Source organism: Austrofundulus limnaeus, unplaced genomic scaffold (assembly GCF_001266775.1).
Source record: "Austrofundulus limnaeus strain Quisiro unplaced genomic scaffold, Austrofundulus_limnaeus-1.0 Scaffold270, whole genome shotgun sequence".
Taxonomy (NCBI): Eukaryota; Metazoa; Chordata; class Actinopteri; order Cyprinodontiformes; family Rivulidae; genus Austrofundulus; species Austrofundulus limnaeus.
Window position 1 is genome coordinate 595174 of NW_013952672.1, and position 16016 is coordinate 611189.

At 40.8% G+C, this 16016-nt stretch overlaps 1 protein-coding gene across 2 annotated transcripts in view; it reads left to right on the top strand.

Moving 5' to 3' along the window:
- The first annotated feature begins 1960 nt into the window (after positions 1–1960).
- zgc:91944 (homeobox-containing protein 1) overlaps positions 1961–16016 on the top strand; it is a 27592-nt gene continuing 13536 nt past the window's right edge. Inside the window, exons 1-5 of one of the 2 annotated variants that reach the window (XM_014020862.1) lie at positions 1961–3013; positions 4749–5169; positions 5421–5506; positions 11038–11148; positions 15090–15329. In XM_014020862.1, coding sequence (XP_013876316.1) covers positions 2932–3013; positions 4749–5169; positions 5421–5506; positions 11038–11148; positions 15090–15329 — 940 coding nt within the window. In that variant the 5' untranslated portion in view covers positions 1961–2931. The remainder of the gene's footprint in view (positions 3014–4748; positions 5170–5420; positions 5507–11037; positions 11149–15089; positions 15330–16016) is intronic. The other variant, XM_014020863.1, reaches the window with a different exon arrangement.

Below are 16016 nucleotides of genomic sequence, written 5' to 3' on the forward strand. Positions count from 1 at the left end.
TGATTTCCAGTTTTTTAATGTACTTAATGAAGAAAAGTATACTTTAAATTTGTTCATAAAACAGGGGAAGGAGGGCTTGGTATCTCTCCACTTGTTACAGTGAATATGGTATTTTGCTAAACGTATGACTACATTTATGGCATCAGAGAAGGAAGAACTTAAATTATACACATAAAACAAAATGTCCACATCAAAAGAGGGAATGTTAAGTTTAAGATTTATCCAGTTCCTAATTTCTGACCAAAAGCTTTGTGAATAAAAACAAATGTTCAAAGGATTCATCTTCTGACTTACAAAAACTACACAAATCCTTTTCAAATTTAAATCTTCTTTCAAGAAACAAGGCTACAGGATATACCCTATTAATTATTTTAAAATGTGTTTCCTTCACTTTAGGAGATAAAGGCCATTTTGTAAATTTGGAATGAGCAAAAGTCATTATGGTTTTATTGCTGGTATTAGAAGGTTTCTTGAAGGAATCTGCATTATAGTCATAGTAAATCTTTTGTCTTTTAGTTTCATTAATCATCCTATTGTTGCATTTGTAATCCATCAAGTTACAATCATTCACCTTTAGTGTGGGCATCAAAGCTGTCACCTTTGCATATAAAACAACATTTTTGATTAGCTGGATCAAAGCCAAGGGGATTGCTTTACACACCTTAAAATCTTTGTAACAATTAAAATTATATTTTTCAGCAAAGGATGGGCTTCCTGTGGTTCTTGAGAGACTAAAAACCTTTTCAGGTGATTGACTTTTGTGCCCTCTAGTTGACAAATTCTGTTACTGAAGCACACCATTAAAAATGTTTTCTGTGGAAAAACTATATTTCTTTTTACAGAGCGCAAAATAAAAATATACTAACTGGTCACAGATTTATTTGCATTTTCTCTATTTTGATTATATTCTTTGTTTTATTTTTCTTCTTAATGGAAAGATCAAATTAATCCATATTGCAATACATAATCGTATCGCTGAGACAAGTTGTTGAGATTTCAGCATGTGCAGTAACAGGAAGTGATGACATAAAGGAAACAAAGCATGACTACAATGGCCGACAACAGAATATCATGAGTTTTTATCAGGGAGATAAATATATATCAGATTTAAAGAAAGACCGGCGGGTTCCCTTATCTTGTCGCTCTTCGAGTTCAAAACAAAAATATTCTGTGACAAAATGGCTAAAATCCTGTGTGTTATGACAAATGTCGTCCTTAAGTTTTCTTTCTGTACTTATAATAAAATCACAGACACTTTAAATCCAGGTTCTGATGTGGCCATTTCAATGTGGTGAAGTCATGTTTTCTGTTCATTTGGACGAATGCTTTGGAAAAATACATTTGTGGATTGAGCAGAGCTGAATGTTGATTGCACCCATGAAGAAATCATCAAATCTTTTCTGCCTCAACTTCTACAGATAATGAAATATGTGACTCTTAGCCACAACCACACCAAAGTTTAACTCAATTGTAAAACTAAATTATCATTTTTGTGCTTATTAAGTTCAGTCAGCTGTGACAGTCATGTTGCATTGGACTGTAGATGTGCAATCACTGATCATTTCCTAAAAAGTTTCAATAACATCCCTTCAGTGCATCAGGAGATATTTTGCTAACAATATTGGTTGGATTCTAATAGTAAACAACAAAAATTGAAATCAAGCTCTTGCTCTGTTAGCAGGAAAGCTTTTTACAGTGATTGTGCCCCCATACATGAGTTTCAACCCTTAGAGTAAATAAAAATGTTATTTATAATTGTTCTAAATAAAATTAGAATACCCCCAAATTAATCTGTAACTTCCTAATCCTCTTTCTAATTTTGAATCATGCATACACAATTACTACAATAGTTATTTAATAGTATTTACAACCTAAAATATATGAGAACTGGAGTTTTGTTAGGGAACTTTTGTATTCCATACAGTAGAACCGGAAACCATAGATCCATTTGCCTTTACAGTACCATCTGTGAGGGGCTCCCAAACTGAGACAGACTTTATTATTTTACTTTTTTTTTTTTTCAGCGCAGCTGAACGACAGTATGCCCCTGTATCGTTCGTCACTTCAACCTCCAGCCTGGACACTTCTGGAGTTACGGTGTTGAACAGAACAGGGTGGACCGCCGCTTTCTCTCCAGTTTGAAGTGTCAGGTCCGTTCAGGTAGCGGCTGCTGGCTCTGCACAGCAGCGGAGGTAAGAGAGGAGCTTCGCGGCGGGACTGTCCCGGAGCTGGCCTCTCCAGCTAACTTGGCTAACTTAGCTAGCTAGCGAGCTAAGTCATTAGGAGCGGTGTGTGTGCAAGCTACACAATAATGCGATAAATGCTTGTTCGCAGTCACGTAAACCCAGAAAAACTCTGTGATTTGACTTATTTTAAATGTCTTTATTACAGCACTAAGTTTAAATTTTTTTTTATCAAGTAGTTAGCAGAGTCGGAGCAGGCAAGTTAGCATGATTGTTTACAGCAGGTGCTGTTTCCTGTGTCCTTTCAAAGTAAAAGCATACCTTAGCCTTGATTGGTTTAGAAGTCTAGCAGACGAAGCTTTGATTCTATAAATTATTTACAAACGTGTTGCAAATCTATTATTATTCTAATTAGCATTACCATTATACCAAAATCCCGAATGCAGCTCATCACGATATGTTTTTTATTTTGAAGTCTGCGTGCATAATTTTTTTCTTCTTTAAAACCTCGAGCTGTCTAGAGCAACTAGAGGTTATTCGTTTTCAGGGACCCAGCAGCCAGAGTTCAAGTCGCTAGCTTTACAGCTGCTAGCCAACACACACACACACACAAGCCTCCTGAAGCGAGTCATCTGCTGTTGACGGGTTGCCAGCATGCTAATAGGGACAGTTTAACCGCAGCACACTGCAGTCAGTCAGCCTCCTGTCCGACTCCGTAGGTCCAGCCGAGCCGAACTCCGCCGAAGCCATGCGACAGTGGTGTGTCCCCGCTGCGACCCCACGGGCTGAACCGCTCCCGGGGCGCCTGTCCGTGTCCCCCCCTTCCTCAGGTGAGATAACTTAAAGGGGTAACTAGAAAAAAACGTGTCAGGGTTTTGGTTTTTGAAGACACAAACAGGATAGTCACTTGAATGCTGTGAATTTGCAGAGACGGCACAGCATAGGGCAGACTTATTACGCTCTGTGAACGCCTAATTTAACACCAGGTGGTCCTGAAACTCCAACAGGACAACAAATAAAGTTGGACTCGTTGTGTTTTGAAATGTTTAAATCTTTAAGTAAATTCGGCATGCCACTCTTCGATCAGATCAACTTTTTAAGAGCAGTAGGTGATTGGCTAATGGAGATGTTTATTGTAAACAAACATCTAATCATACTGATACTGAGCTAAAGAATGGGTTTTATAGGTTTTAGGAATGTAGTTGGGTTTATATTAAGTACTGATGTGTTTCCCTCCAAGGAGCAAATAAAAGTGAAAGAATGCATATCACCCACCGCTAGGGCTACACAATATATCGCAAATTTATCGTTATCGCGATAACAGCCAGTGCAATACGCATATTACAAAACATGCATGAATGGCAATAGACGATTGGCTCTAGTGTTTGCATTTATGTGGTTTGTCAGCATTAGTCTGATAAATAAAATGGACTAGAGAAACAACATCAATCATAATCTTTCAGTCGTGTTGTAATGGAAATTTTGTATTAGTTGTTTTTTGCTCTGAACCAACAGAGCAGAAAAACATCAACAATGCTTTTTTGATTTATCGCAAGTCATATCGTCATCGCACTGTTATTGCACATCGCAGGTTTTCTTGATATCGTTTCGCCCTACCCACCGTCTTTCATCTGTGACATCCAATTAAAGATGTTATGCTGTATTTTAGATGTGTAGAGTGAAATCTCAAAATAAATGTATTTAGGATGACTCTCAGCTACCACCACAACAAGTTTTACCTCCATATCAGTAAAATATGGATTTAACAAAAGTTAATTTTATGTTTGTTAAGGACATTCAGCTGTGGCGATCATTTTAAACTGGATTGACTCCAGGAGGCAATTAGTGGTGGCTGTAAATCAAACTATTACTTTCCAAGAGTTTTATTAAAATCTGTCCAGTGATTCATGTGATACTTTACAGTACAGAGAGACAGACAAACAAACAAACAAACAAACAAACAAACAAACAAACAAACAAGCATAAACACACCAACACTGGAAAACACGCTCTCGCCTCTCACCTTTGGGAGCGGACAATAAAAATAATAATAAATATTACGAGCTGAAAGGACCTGCTGTTAAGTTATTCATGCAGAGGTGATCTTACTTTAATTCCACTCTGGACAAATTGACCAAGGTTAGCCCTAAGTGTCTGTGCCAAGTGTTTGAAAGGTTGCCAGAACTTTGAATGACCCACAAGTTTCTCAGAGGGGAATGCAGTCTCTTTCTCCTGAGTGCAATCCAACAAACAGGCTTGTGTACTTAGAGCTTCATGGCATTAATTAAATATTTTTGTGCAATTTGCTTTCAAAGTAAATGCTCAGTGTGTTTGAACTCATATGGGTGCATCTTATTTTATTTTTTTAAATCTATTAATAATCCTTTTGATGAGATAAATTTAGCTTCATCTTCCTTGGAGACACTTTGTCAAGTCTTGTATTGCAAACTGTTTAGGGGTGAGGAAAGAAAAATAACACAAAAGTGCAGATCTTGTGTTTCACTCAGTTTGCCGGTCTCAGATGTTCCTTGATTTTTGCCCCCCACCCCACGATGTTGCCTGCAGATCCGCGAGTGGAGTGCTGCGAAGCAGAGCCGCGCTACACCATCGAGCAGATCGACCTCCTGCAGCGCCTTCGTCTCTCGGGCATGACCAAACCGCAGATCATCCACGCCCTGGAGTCCCTGGAGAGGCTGGACCCGGACCACCGCCCGTCGCTCTGCGACTCACACCCCAACCCGGCCACCGCTGCCCAGGCCCCGGCCCCGTCCTCGTCCTCGTCGTCTTCCTTCTCCTCGCTCTCCCTGGCCTCCGCCACCACGCAGACCTCCGGCCTGGACGGCGCCGCGCTGTCCCCGAGCAACAGCTGCGAGGCCTCACCTCCGCCCCTCTGCACGCCCACTGTGGTGGTTCAGCGGTCATTCAGCTACGACATGATGGGGGATGAGGACTGGGACCTTGAGGAGAAAGTGGAGGAGTACATGAGGTGGGGAAATGGTTCTAAGAGCTTGATGGGTTGGAAAAGTAGAAAGTATGAGAGACTATTATAACATCATATAATGACAGCTAGTGTCCCCAAAGGTGCAGTCTTATTCTCCAGAATTGTACTGAAGTTAATTCAGGCCAGGTGTTCAGGGATTGCTAGGAAAATATCAGTGGATAAGGTTAGTGAGAGCGTATGCTGGTGTTTTAACCACCGTATAATGTTTCTTATGCCATCTTTTATTGCTTTTACAGGAGAGACAGCAACCTGGTGAAGGAGGAGATTAAAACTTTCCTCAACAATCGCAGGATCTCTCAGGCAATCGTGGGCCAAGTCACAGGTATGCAACCTTCTCTGTGCTATCACTAAGGTAATAAACCTACAAAAAATACTTCAGATTAATGACATAAAGTAAAAAATATTTAAAAAATATTTTATTCAATCCCCCTAAAGTTAATACTTTGTAGAGCCACTGTTATGCTGCAGTCACAGCAGCAAGGTTCACTGAGGAGAGGCCATAAAGCCCACACAGGTGGAGTCCCACGCTTGTGGTTGTTCTGGAACTTGGTCCCATCTCCACACTGGATCTCTGAAGCTCAGTCAGAAGGCTCTTTCATTGCACAGATCAGTCCACCTTTATGCATCCTCAGGCCATTCATAAATCACCAGATGGAGCCGGCCATGTCCCACACAGATGGGAGTTTAGAGACATGAAGTGAGCGAGTCAAGGAGCAGAACTCAACTGGGCTGACGTGAAGCACAGTTTAGCCATTCTCTTTGTGGTTAACTCATTTTTAAAACAAAGTACAAAATGTGTCAAAACTGCTGTGCGTCATTGTTGATGTTTTAAATCTATTTGTTGCTGGTTGCACAGACCAAATGTCCTCACTTCATCACATTATTGATCCACGGCACAGACTTTTCGGTACATTTACGTATATCAGCCGTCTCACCTTTGTTACAACCTAGCTCCGCGGTATGGAGGTACAACAGGGGTGGACTGGTTCTAACACAGCTCACCACCTTGTCTTGTTACAGAAGTCCCACAGAACCGGCCAGTAGACCTCTGGTCCCAGCCTGGATTATTTTGTGAAAGAACCTAGAGAGACTCTTCTTTCTTCATTGTTTAGCAGGGCTGCCAAACATCTTCCATTTAATAAACTTGGAGGACACTGATCTGTTGGGAACCTTCAGGGCAGCAAAAATGTTTCGTAGCCTTACCCAAATCTGTGCCTTGCCTGTCTCTTAGCTCTGCAGGCATTTACTTTGACCTAATGGTTTTTGTCCCTCATTACAGAGCAGAATCAGAATCAGCTTTTATTTTCATTCACACACAATATCAAAGATGCAGTGCAGAATGAAATTGCGGTTTAGAACATATGTTCGGAGCAAGACACATGTAACAAACATGGGGGAACGTATGTCCACGGTCTTTTGTACAACGGTGCGCTACCTTTTTTCAGTTTGGAATACACACAATAGGAAAGATGAGTTAAAAAAGATGTTCTGATCCTATGTTTACAAAGATAGAAACAGAATCATACGCTCAAATAACCACTCGCGAGTGCAAGGCAGCTAAGGAAGGGAGGGGGCTGGGGATCAAACACATGGGACGGGGTAGGATGCAGAAGAGCCTGTGACGTTTACGGTTAATACTCTGTGCTGGAACCAATCAAAGACCTCCAGAGTCAAAAACAAGTTGTTATCAACCAAAGCACAAATCACCAGAGTTCAGTTTCTCTGTCTCCACCCATCGTGGCCTTCAGACTGATCCACCCATGGGTGATAAGGGAAGGGGATGGGGAGTCAAGCCTCTGTCTCACATGCCATCCAGGGAGTTTTGATAACTGCTGAACCAAGGTCACAGCTGCAGGGATCCAAAAGATAAACATAATTATTTTGGGGCAAGCAGCCTTGATTTTCTCACTGCTTTAAGTCTATAACTACATCCCTGTGATGGCGAAAATGCTCCGAATTTCATTATCTCCTCGCCTCTCTTTCCGACTGAAACTTCACCCAGGTGTAATCCTACTCCTTACAGGCACCCTGCTGAACTGTGATTCTCGTCAGAATCACGTCCAGTTTGCGACTTATCCCCCAACATCAAAGTCCCCAACATCAAAGTCTGTGTGTTTCCAGTACGGGAGACTCCTGACAGCTTTTCACAGGCCCGGACTGCTGTCAGAATCGCTTTCATTTTCCGATTAACCAGGACTCCTCCACAGCCGATCATCAGGAATCCAGTTATCATAAATCCAAATATATACAGATCTTCCACGTCTTCAATGGAAAGCGGCGCCAAACAGATCTGGTTCCACCCCACAAACCAGACACTCGCCCGACCGCCACCATTCCACTGGGACAGCTGCGCTCCCCACGCTCCAATCTCAGTGTTGAAAAAAATAGTGTTGAAAAAATAGTGTCGATTGCATTCAGAGACCAGTTGACGAAATCCATAATTCCTTTTGTTTTCGGATGATGGATAGAAGAAAGGCTTGAAAAAGCTGCAAAGCAGGGAAGAAGGGACTGGTTCTGGAGAGAGAGCAAAAAGCGTCAGAGTCGTCTGAAGGCCAAGCAGAAACAGAAGCAAAGAGGGGAAGTGGAAAAACTCTCAATCTGTCTTGTGAGTTGAATAACTTGAAAAATAAGTGAGATACCGACTTCCATTTTGGTATCTTGCTACATTTAGGCATAAGAGGTACCTCTTAAAAACTAGGTTGCTTTGTCAAACTTTAAGTTGGCTGCCATCATATAAATGTAAACCGGCCACCTCAATCATTTAAGGAAACTTCGTCTTGGTGTTATATTACCAAAAAGTAGTTTCCTCAAATGTTGGCTGGTGCCACTATTAGCTACCCCTTACTCCGCCATTACACCTGTGGTGGATAAAATTGCACCCTTGGCTCACCAAGATCCACTCTGCAGCTTCTTGAACAAGCAAAAAAAATTCCTCTCTTCTAGTACGAACCGTAACTCCTACACACTTGACTGATTTACAACAAAAACAATAAGTTTTATTTTAAGATCTGAATACTTTATGAAGCAGATGTCTGTTGGAGATGGAAATGTGATGTTTGATACTCATCTCATGTCTTTTGTCGCAGGACTTGTAATTCAACCATTTGTGATGAACAGAGAGTTTTTCTAATTTTATTGGATTTTATTAAGGTAAAAGAATGCTTTTGGTGAATAACAGTTATTTTTCCTTTTAATTTTTTTGTATTTGTTGTGTTTTTCTCTGTTTGGAGTTGATGTGGTTGACTTATCTGTAGGTTAGAGATGAATTGGGAGGCATTTACAGCTTCTTTAACATTAAAAAATCATTTGAAGTTAAGCTGGGAGGTAAAAATATGATTTTCCTATTATCTCAGTGTGAGTTTTAATATTGACAGTCTGTAAATGCAACTACCCTTTTAAAATGCCAGAAATGGCTTTGTGTTTACAAAACCTAATAATAGACTAGCACTGATATTAGATGTGACGGTGCTGTAGGAATTTTTTAATATAGCCAACCAAAGACAAAGATGATTTTCACTGTCTGGGTTTGTTTGTTTGTACTGAGAAAAACAAAAACCAACAACAACAACTCAGGAACCACTGGGTCGATTTTATTGAAACTTTTAGAAAATAACCATTTGATGCGCATCTACAGCTGATTAACTTTTGGAGTCATCGCAATTCAAGATGGCTGCCACAGCTAAACAAACTTAGCAAACACAAACATGGCAATAACTTGACCAGTTTTACAGACACGGAGCTAAACTTTGGTGTGAGCGCTAACTGGTTCTTCAAGTTGTGTTTTAAAGTTTTCCCATTAACTGTTGGAGTTAATTGTGGAACCACTTGATGGATTTTAATGAAAATCTCAGAAAGTAATCGCTACACACTCGTAACAGCTCTTTCCCAAAAACTTTAGCATTTACTGTTGGACTCAACCCAGTTTGTCTGTTAGCCAAATATCTCCGAACAACTGAATGGATTTTATTGAAACATTTAGATGGTAACCATTGGATGAATAACTATAGCTCCAAACTCACAGAAAGTGGAACTCAGTGCAGTAATGATTGAAAACACCCCAACTTCAAACTGCCAAAAGTATTCTATCAATCAAAGTGCAAAACAGTATCAAATAAAAATTTGCTCAAAAATTGTTCTGTCAGTTGTTAAATATCATTTTATAACCACTATCACTTGAGTTGATTGAAGCAAACTTACTAAATGCAATTTTTTTTGCCTTCGGGGAACAACCCAAAGATAAACTGGCAGTGCCACAAAAGTTTTTTCAGTCATACTCTTGAAAAATGTCCTGGCACTGTGTTGAATCCTGATCAGCACTAATTTCAATATTGCCATATTTCCAAACATAAGACAACCTTTCTGTAAACAATATGTTGTCAGTTCGAATAAAGTTTGTTAAAAAATAAAAATCATCACTTTTTATTCTTAATATTTCTCTTAATTGTTTTATGTAATCCCAATACAAAACCAAGGCTAATTAGTCAAAATAAACATTGTGACATAAACTTTTCAAAAAGTAAAAAATAAAATTGGTGCATTCTTCTCCTAGACACCGTTGAACCATCAAAACTGGGGAGGTGAGAGGTCCATTTTTCATTTACATTGCACTTAGAACAGAATTAGACCCATGTTTGTTTTAATATAGACCAAAAACATCAAGACATAAAATGAAAAAGCTGATTTTATTAGATTAAGAAGGTCTAATTTACACCCATAGGTCAAATAATTAGGTTATTTTTCCACCTTTTTTTTAACCTTCTAAATTTGTCCTAAAGACATGTAAGGCTGAGTAATATTCTTTTCAAGTGAGTCTAAAAAATAGGTGTTCTACCTACATAATACCTCAGCAAAAGGTAAAGTTAGTAGTAATTAGAGATAACAGTTAAAAAAAGTCTCTCATGGGTCAGCTTTTCAGTTTTTGGCAGACAGGCTGGCTTGAATACTCTATGAAAAAATGTTTTACCCAAACCCAAATGTGTTGGTGCAAAAAAAAAAACAAAAAAAAAAAACCTCACCCGTTGTGAATTTTAAACTTTGAGTGCCAGTACCTTCTGGCTGTGTCTCAATCCAGGGGCTCAATCCTCTGAAGTGCGCATTTGTCATCCGCTTGCGTCAATGCTCCAGGCCGAAGGCTGTCCCAATTCGTGGACTCCTCATGTGGCTGACGAGTGCGACTCACAAAATCCCAAAATGAAGGCTGCATCTGAGTATTCTTCTCAGTCGAGGATATCCCAGGATTTATTTTGCCATCAGCAAACAGCAAAACAGAGATGGCATTTTTTTGTACTAAGTTGGCATAATTTAGCAACTTAGCTGATGAAATTTATGCTGCAATGAGGTATTAAATAAAATGCAGTTCAAGTCATTTCAGTTCAACATGGCCACCAAGTCATTTTCACAGATTTCGAGCTCTGATTTGATTTGGTAATATCTGAGATTTATCCTCTACGCATACTTTGAACACCAACTGGTGTTTTTAAAACTTTTCTATTAATTACTGGAGGTAACTGTGAGTCTGGCATCAAAGGCGTTAGGCGATACGCATTCCTTCAGGGACTGCTAAGCCTGTAATTGCTGTAATGCATTAGACAAGAAGAGGTTGTACTTTACAAGTCGCAGTAAATTCACTTCGTTACGTCTTTTTATTCTTCAGTTGCTTCCCCAAAAACGCCCCACATTAAATCACGCGCCCTCACTTTTAAGTACGGGTGGCTTTATTAGCCTAACAGGATGTGTTGTTCCCGAGCTGGAGCACAGCCGCTCTGTGCTGCGAACATGCTGCCAGGCGGCTGTAAAATAAATCAGTGCCTTTTTACCATGTTTAACGACATGTCCGGTCTCCCTGATACACAGGCATCAGCCAGAGCTACATCTCCCAGTGGCTGCTGCAGCAGGGCCTGGAGATGAGTGACTCCAAACGCAGAGCCTTTTATCGCTGGTATTTGCTGGAGAGGAACAATCCAGGTGAGACGCGGGACATCAGGGTAGTTTACACAGAGTTGTCAGGAACACAGATCCCTGCAGAAATAATCAATGTCAGGTACAGAAGATAAGAATATGAGATTACCGATCTGTGCCCCAAGATCAAATGTCAGATTAATGATGATGGATTAGACTGTGCAAGACTTATTCAAATGGGAGCTTAGTTTTTTTTTTGTGAATATGACGAACTGCTTGCTAACCTTTCCCATACCATCCTTTCCTGTTCACCCCTTCTTCCCATCCTGCATGGTAAAAAATAAATGCATCTCTAATTTTCCCCGCTAACACCCCAACCTGGTCCTCAAGGGCTGTGAGGTCAAGGAAGGACACGAGACAAATCCATAATTTCAGAAAGAAGACACATGATGAAGGTAGTCCCGTCACAGGAGATTTTAATCGATATGGCTTCTGGTTAGGAAATGAAACTGTAGCGGATGAAGGTGGTTTGTCTGTGCGGGCTAGAGTAACAGCTTGAATCAGTTCTGACCTCTTCATGTCCTACAATACAGCTGCTTGGAAAAAACAGATCTGAACAGCTTTTTTGGAAGGGTGGTGTTTTGTCTTGTATCCAACTGCATGCTAGCATTCATGGGAAAATTAAAAAAGGTCCACCTTCTGTCAGCTCTATGGTTTTACAGATCAGGATCTTCTACAACTGCTGTATTCATGAAATAAAAATTAAGCCAAAATAGAAAAGCTGTGTGGGAATCTACATCCACTCTGTCTTCTTTCATAAGATTCAGACAGAAAGTAGCAGGCAGGTATTTCTGATCAGTTGTGTTGATGAACTGATCGTCATCATTGTGAGCACCTCTATAAAAGCAGGAGTTTTGTCAGTTTGCTGCTCTGGAATGTACAGGTGTATGTTAACACAACACCACCAAGGTGAAAGACAACAGCAATGACCTTAGAGAATCAGCTTTGTTGCCTGTCAATCAGGGAAGTGTTAAAGGTCATTTTCAAAGTATTTGGAGTCCATCATTCTACAGAGAGAACAATTTTTCACAAGTGAGAAACATTCAGGACAGCTGCTGTTCTTCCTAGGATAGATATCCAAGGTAATTTTTCCAAGGTGTGCAGTGCACAGAGAAAACTTAGAAAAAAAATCAAAAAGCGCTCTTTAAACAACATGGCAGCATGACTTAAGTTTGTAAAGTTTCATTTGAATGAACCATAATGGTGCGTTCACACCGAACGCGATTTCAGCTTCAAAATCGCAGCCAACGCTGAAGTTTGAAGCTTGTGCACTTTGAGGTCAGACGCAGGACAGCTGCGCTGCACGGCAGAGCCTCCCCGCCCCTCCCTCCTCTGTCGGGCTCTGTTTAATGTCGGACGAGGAAGTGGCTTTGCTTTATTTACAGAGCAAGAACATGTCACGTTCATCAGATAATTAATTCATAATTAATTCACCAGATAATTCAGAGTAGAGGCTCACAGCTCGCTTTCAGGACTATTTTTCCAGTCTGATGAATCTCTGTCACGCATTGCTGCGGATCAGGACACGACTGCAGGCACTCATTTCAGCTAAAGAGCAGGAGCTCTGTCTGTTTCAGGTTAGTGGACATCATTCAGTAAACTGTCCCGTCGGGAAATATGTCATTACGTCACACAGTGGAGTCTCTCTGATTGGTTGACGCGGCGCGTCGAGCTGCAAAAGTTCAGATTTTCTAACTTCAGCGATTTGAGCCTCAGCGCGTCGAACGCTCAGATCGTTCAAATCGTTCAAATCGCGCTGCTCTAATCGCGCTTGAGGCGCCGCAGKACTTCCCGACYTTGCTTGAAGCGCGTCCACCATAGACTTTGTATGTAAACCTGCTGCTCCTGACGTTGAAATCGCGTTCGGTGTCAACGCACCATAAGACTTCTGAAACATTGTCCTCTGGACCGATGATATCTTTGTATAGATGTTTACCCATAATCCTCAGCAAATCAGCACAAACACCTCGGCTGTGTCCCAGTTCAGGGGCACTGTCTTTTGAAGTCTGCATTTTTCGTCCACTTACGTCACTGCCTCGGACCAAAGACTGTCCCAATTCATGGACTCCTTCTCATGAAGGATGAATGCAGCTCACAAAACCCCAAAAATGAAGGCTGAGTATCCTTCCTGGCTGAGGATATCCCAGGATTTGTTATATCTTCAGCCAACTTAACAGGAAAACTAAGACTGTTTTTTTATTTACCAAGTTGATGTAGTCTGTAGGGTTGGGCATAATAGTATCGTCTGCAATTAATCATCAGAAAAACATTAATCAATTATTTTTTAGTACTTGACGATTAATACGATTAATGCCACTAGGCAGACTGACTAGAAATTTCCCCGGTCAGTCCGCTCGGTGCTCCTCTCCACTTCAAATATGACGAACATTTAAACAAAAGTTCTGTAATTTATTTATCAACACAATTTAAAATTTGAAGTATAGCCTGAAGTCTGTGATTTTGACACAGTTTGAAAAAAAATTTTTACGAAGAGCAAATCTTTCCCACTAAATTGGTCATATGACTAGGACATAATGGTATCCAGGGACTCCAGGGGATTAATCGTCAAATTAATCGTTATTGACCAACACCACAATTAATCATGATTTTTTTTTTGCCAATATCGCCCAACCCTAGTAGTCTGACAACTCGTCATCTGAAGACTAGACCGTCTCATTTCACAGCTATTTTATGCAGCCTACCCAAACTTCTTTGTCCGTGGCCTACGTGGGCCATGGTCTAGGTAGCCTGCAGCCCGTAAATTGGGACACACTCCTCATCTCAGCTGTCAGCACAGTGGTGGAGTGCTGATAGTTTGGACTCTTGCAGTCTAAGCGGACCATGATCTCCTCTGTAGACCAAAGAACTCTAGAGCCACGTGAGTCCATTTGTCTGAGATCTGACGGTTGGACTAAACTGGATCATGATGCAATAGAACAATGATCCGAAAACACAGCAGCTGATCTACAACCAAATGGCTCAAAAAGAAAAGAATCAGCGTGGTCCAGTCAAACTCCAGAAATATTGTGGTGGGACCTTAGCAAAGCTGAGCAGAAACAAATATCTGCAAAACTCAATGAACTGAAGCAACGCTGGAAAGAGTACAGGGACAAAATTCCTCCACAACCATGTTAGAGACTGATCAAGTCCTATAGAAAACCACTACTGAGGTTTTGTTGTTTAAGGAGGTTCAAGAAGCTACTGGATCATGAGGCAGATTTAGTTTTCACACACAGCTTTTCTATTTTGGCTTCATTGTTCAATAAATAATGACTCAAAGGAATCTGTTGTGTTTTAGTTCCCCCGAGGTTAGATATGAATAATTACTAATCCTGGTAAAGACTGGGTTGTTTTTATGTCCTGATATGTCAAACCCAAGAATTGAAAGAGGGAATTTTTATTTTTTACCCATGAATGTGAATCCTGTTTGACTTTTTTTTAAACTTTACTCTTTCATTTAATTTTATTTTTTAAAAAAGAAAAGCAACTCCTGTTTTCACTCGTCATGTTATTGTGTCCCCCCCCCCCGAGCTCAGCTTTGCTTTAGCTCCTCCATAGTTTTCAGCCCTGATGCTGGAGGAACTCTGATGCTGGTTTTCATCCCTACATGGCTAACTCACTCGTTAATATGGATACTAACAAGAATGAGGTTTTTTAAAGTGGCCGCCATGCTTTGCTACTCACAGAAACTCCTGTTGACCCGCTTTGTCATGAAGGAGGTCTGCCTATAAAATTCATTTCTAAGTTGCAAAAAAGTGAAATTCATTACAAAACCGTTATTTGTTTTTTTAAGAGCTTGCTCGAAATGTCATGGCAGGTCTGCAGGAGTGTGTCAGTTTATACACAGATGCAAATCTAATCCAACGCTTAAGTTTTTTTTCTGCCACAACTGGTGTCTTGAGCCTAACTCGTGGCCTTCCTCGTTATTGGTTTTGTCCCAACTGAAGGGCTGAGGTGGAGTGAAAGCCAGCACAGTGTGAGCCCCGTGCCCAGGGCCAGGGAGGGGGACAGAGACAGGACGGTAGCCGGGACAGTCGGCTGCCTCCCCAGGATCTTCCCCAACCCCAACACCACCCTCCACCCCGGCCATCACTCATCATGGAGCAGGCAGAGAGAGCTGCTGATGCACCTGCTGCCGTGGTACACGGCTGCTGCAGCGGCGGCAGCAGCCGCCCAGGTCCAGCCAGGTAACCTTGTCCCCCCCTCCCACCCTGTCCCATTGGCCTCAGCAAAGAGCTGCATCAGCTGGCCTGCACGCTGTAAACCTGTACTCAGTGTCTCTGTCCACTCCAGAATAAAGGACTCTTCATTATGTCCGTTTCAGCTACACACCTGGTCAAACAGAACTTGGTTCAAGTGTAATCTGTGCATATTTGTGAACAAACTGGACTTAAAGCACTCACCACTGTTTTTAGCAGATTCTTAAGAAGTCCCGTGGCAGAATGATTTCAGTTTGATTTGGTTAATCTACATAGATATTCATTTTTGGCTTTTGTTTTCTTTAGGTCACATTTAGAGAGGTAACTTTATTACTGGAAATTAAAACAAAAGTTAGCACAAAAAGTAAGGAAATTTGTGTTTATTGTAACAATGGCTCTCATGCAAGAACCGTTCGTACGCACAGATTTGTTCTTAAATTGTGCCTACGAGTGTTTTAGGAGAATTTGTGGCATTCACCAATGTTTTCATATTCTAAGATTTTTTTCAGATACGAACAAAATTCACGAGTGGTCCAGACCTGTCGTATATTTTACGAGCAGTCAGTCTGCTGTTATCCAGATGGATTTTCCTCCTTAATAACTTTAAATTTCATTAGTTTGAAGATAATTTGAGTGTAAAATAAATTACACTCCATAATTATGTTGACAATAGGC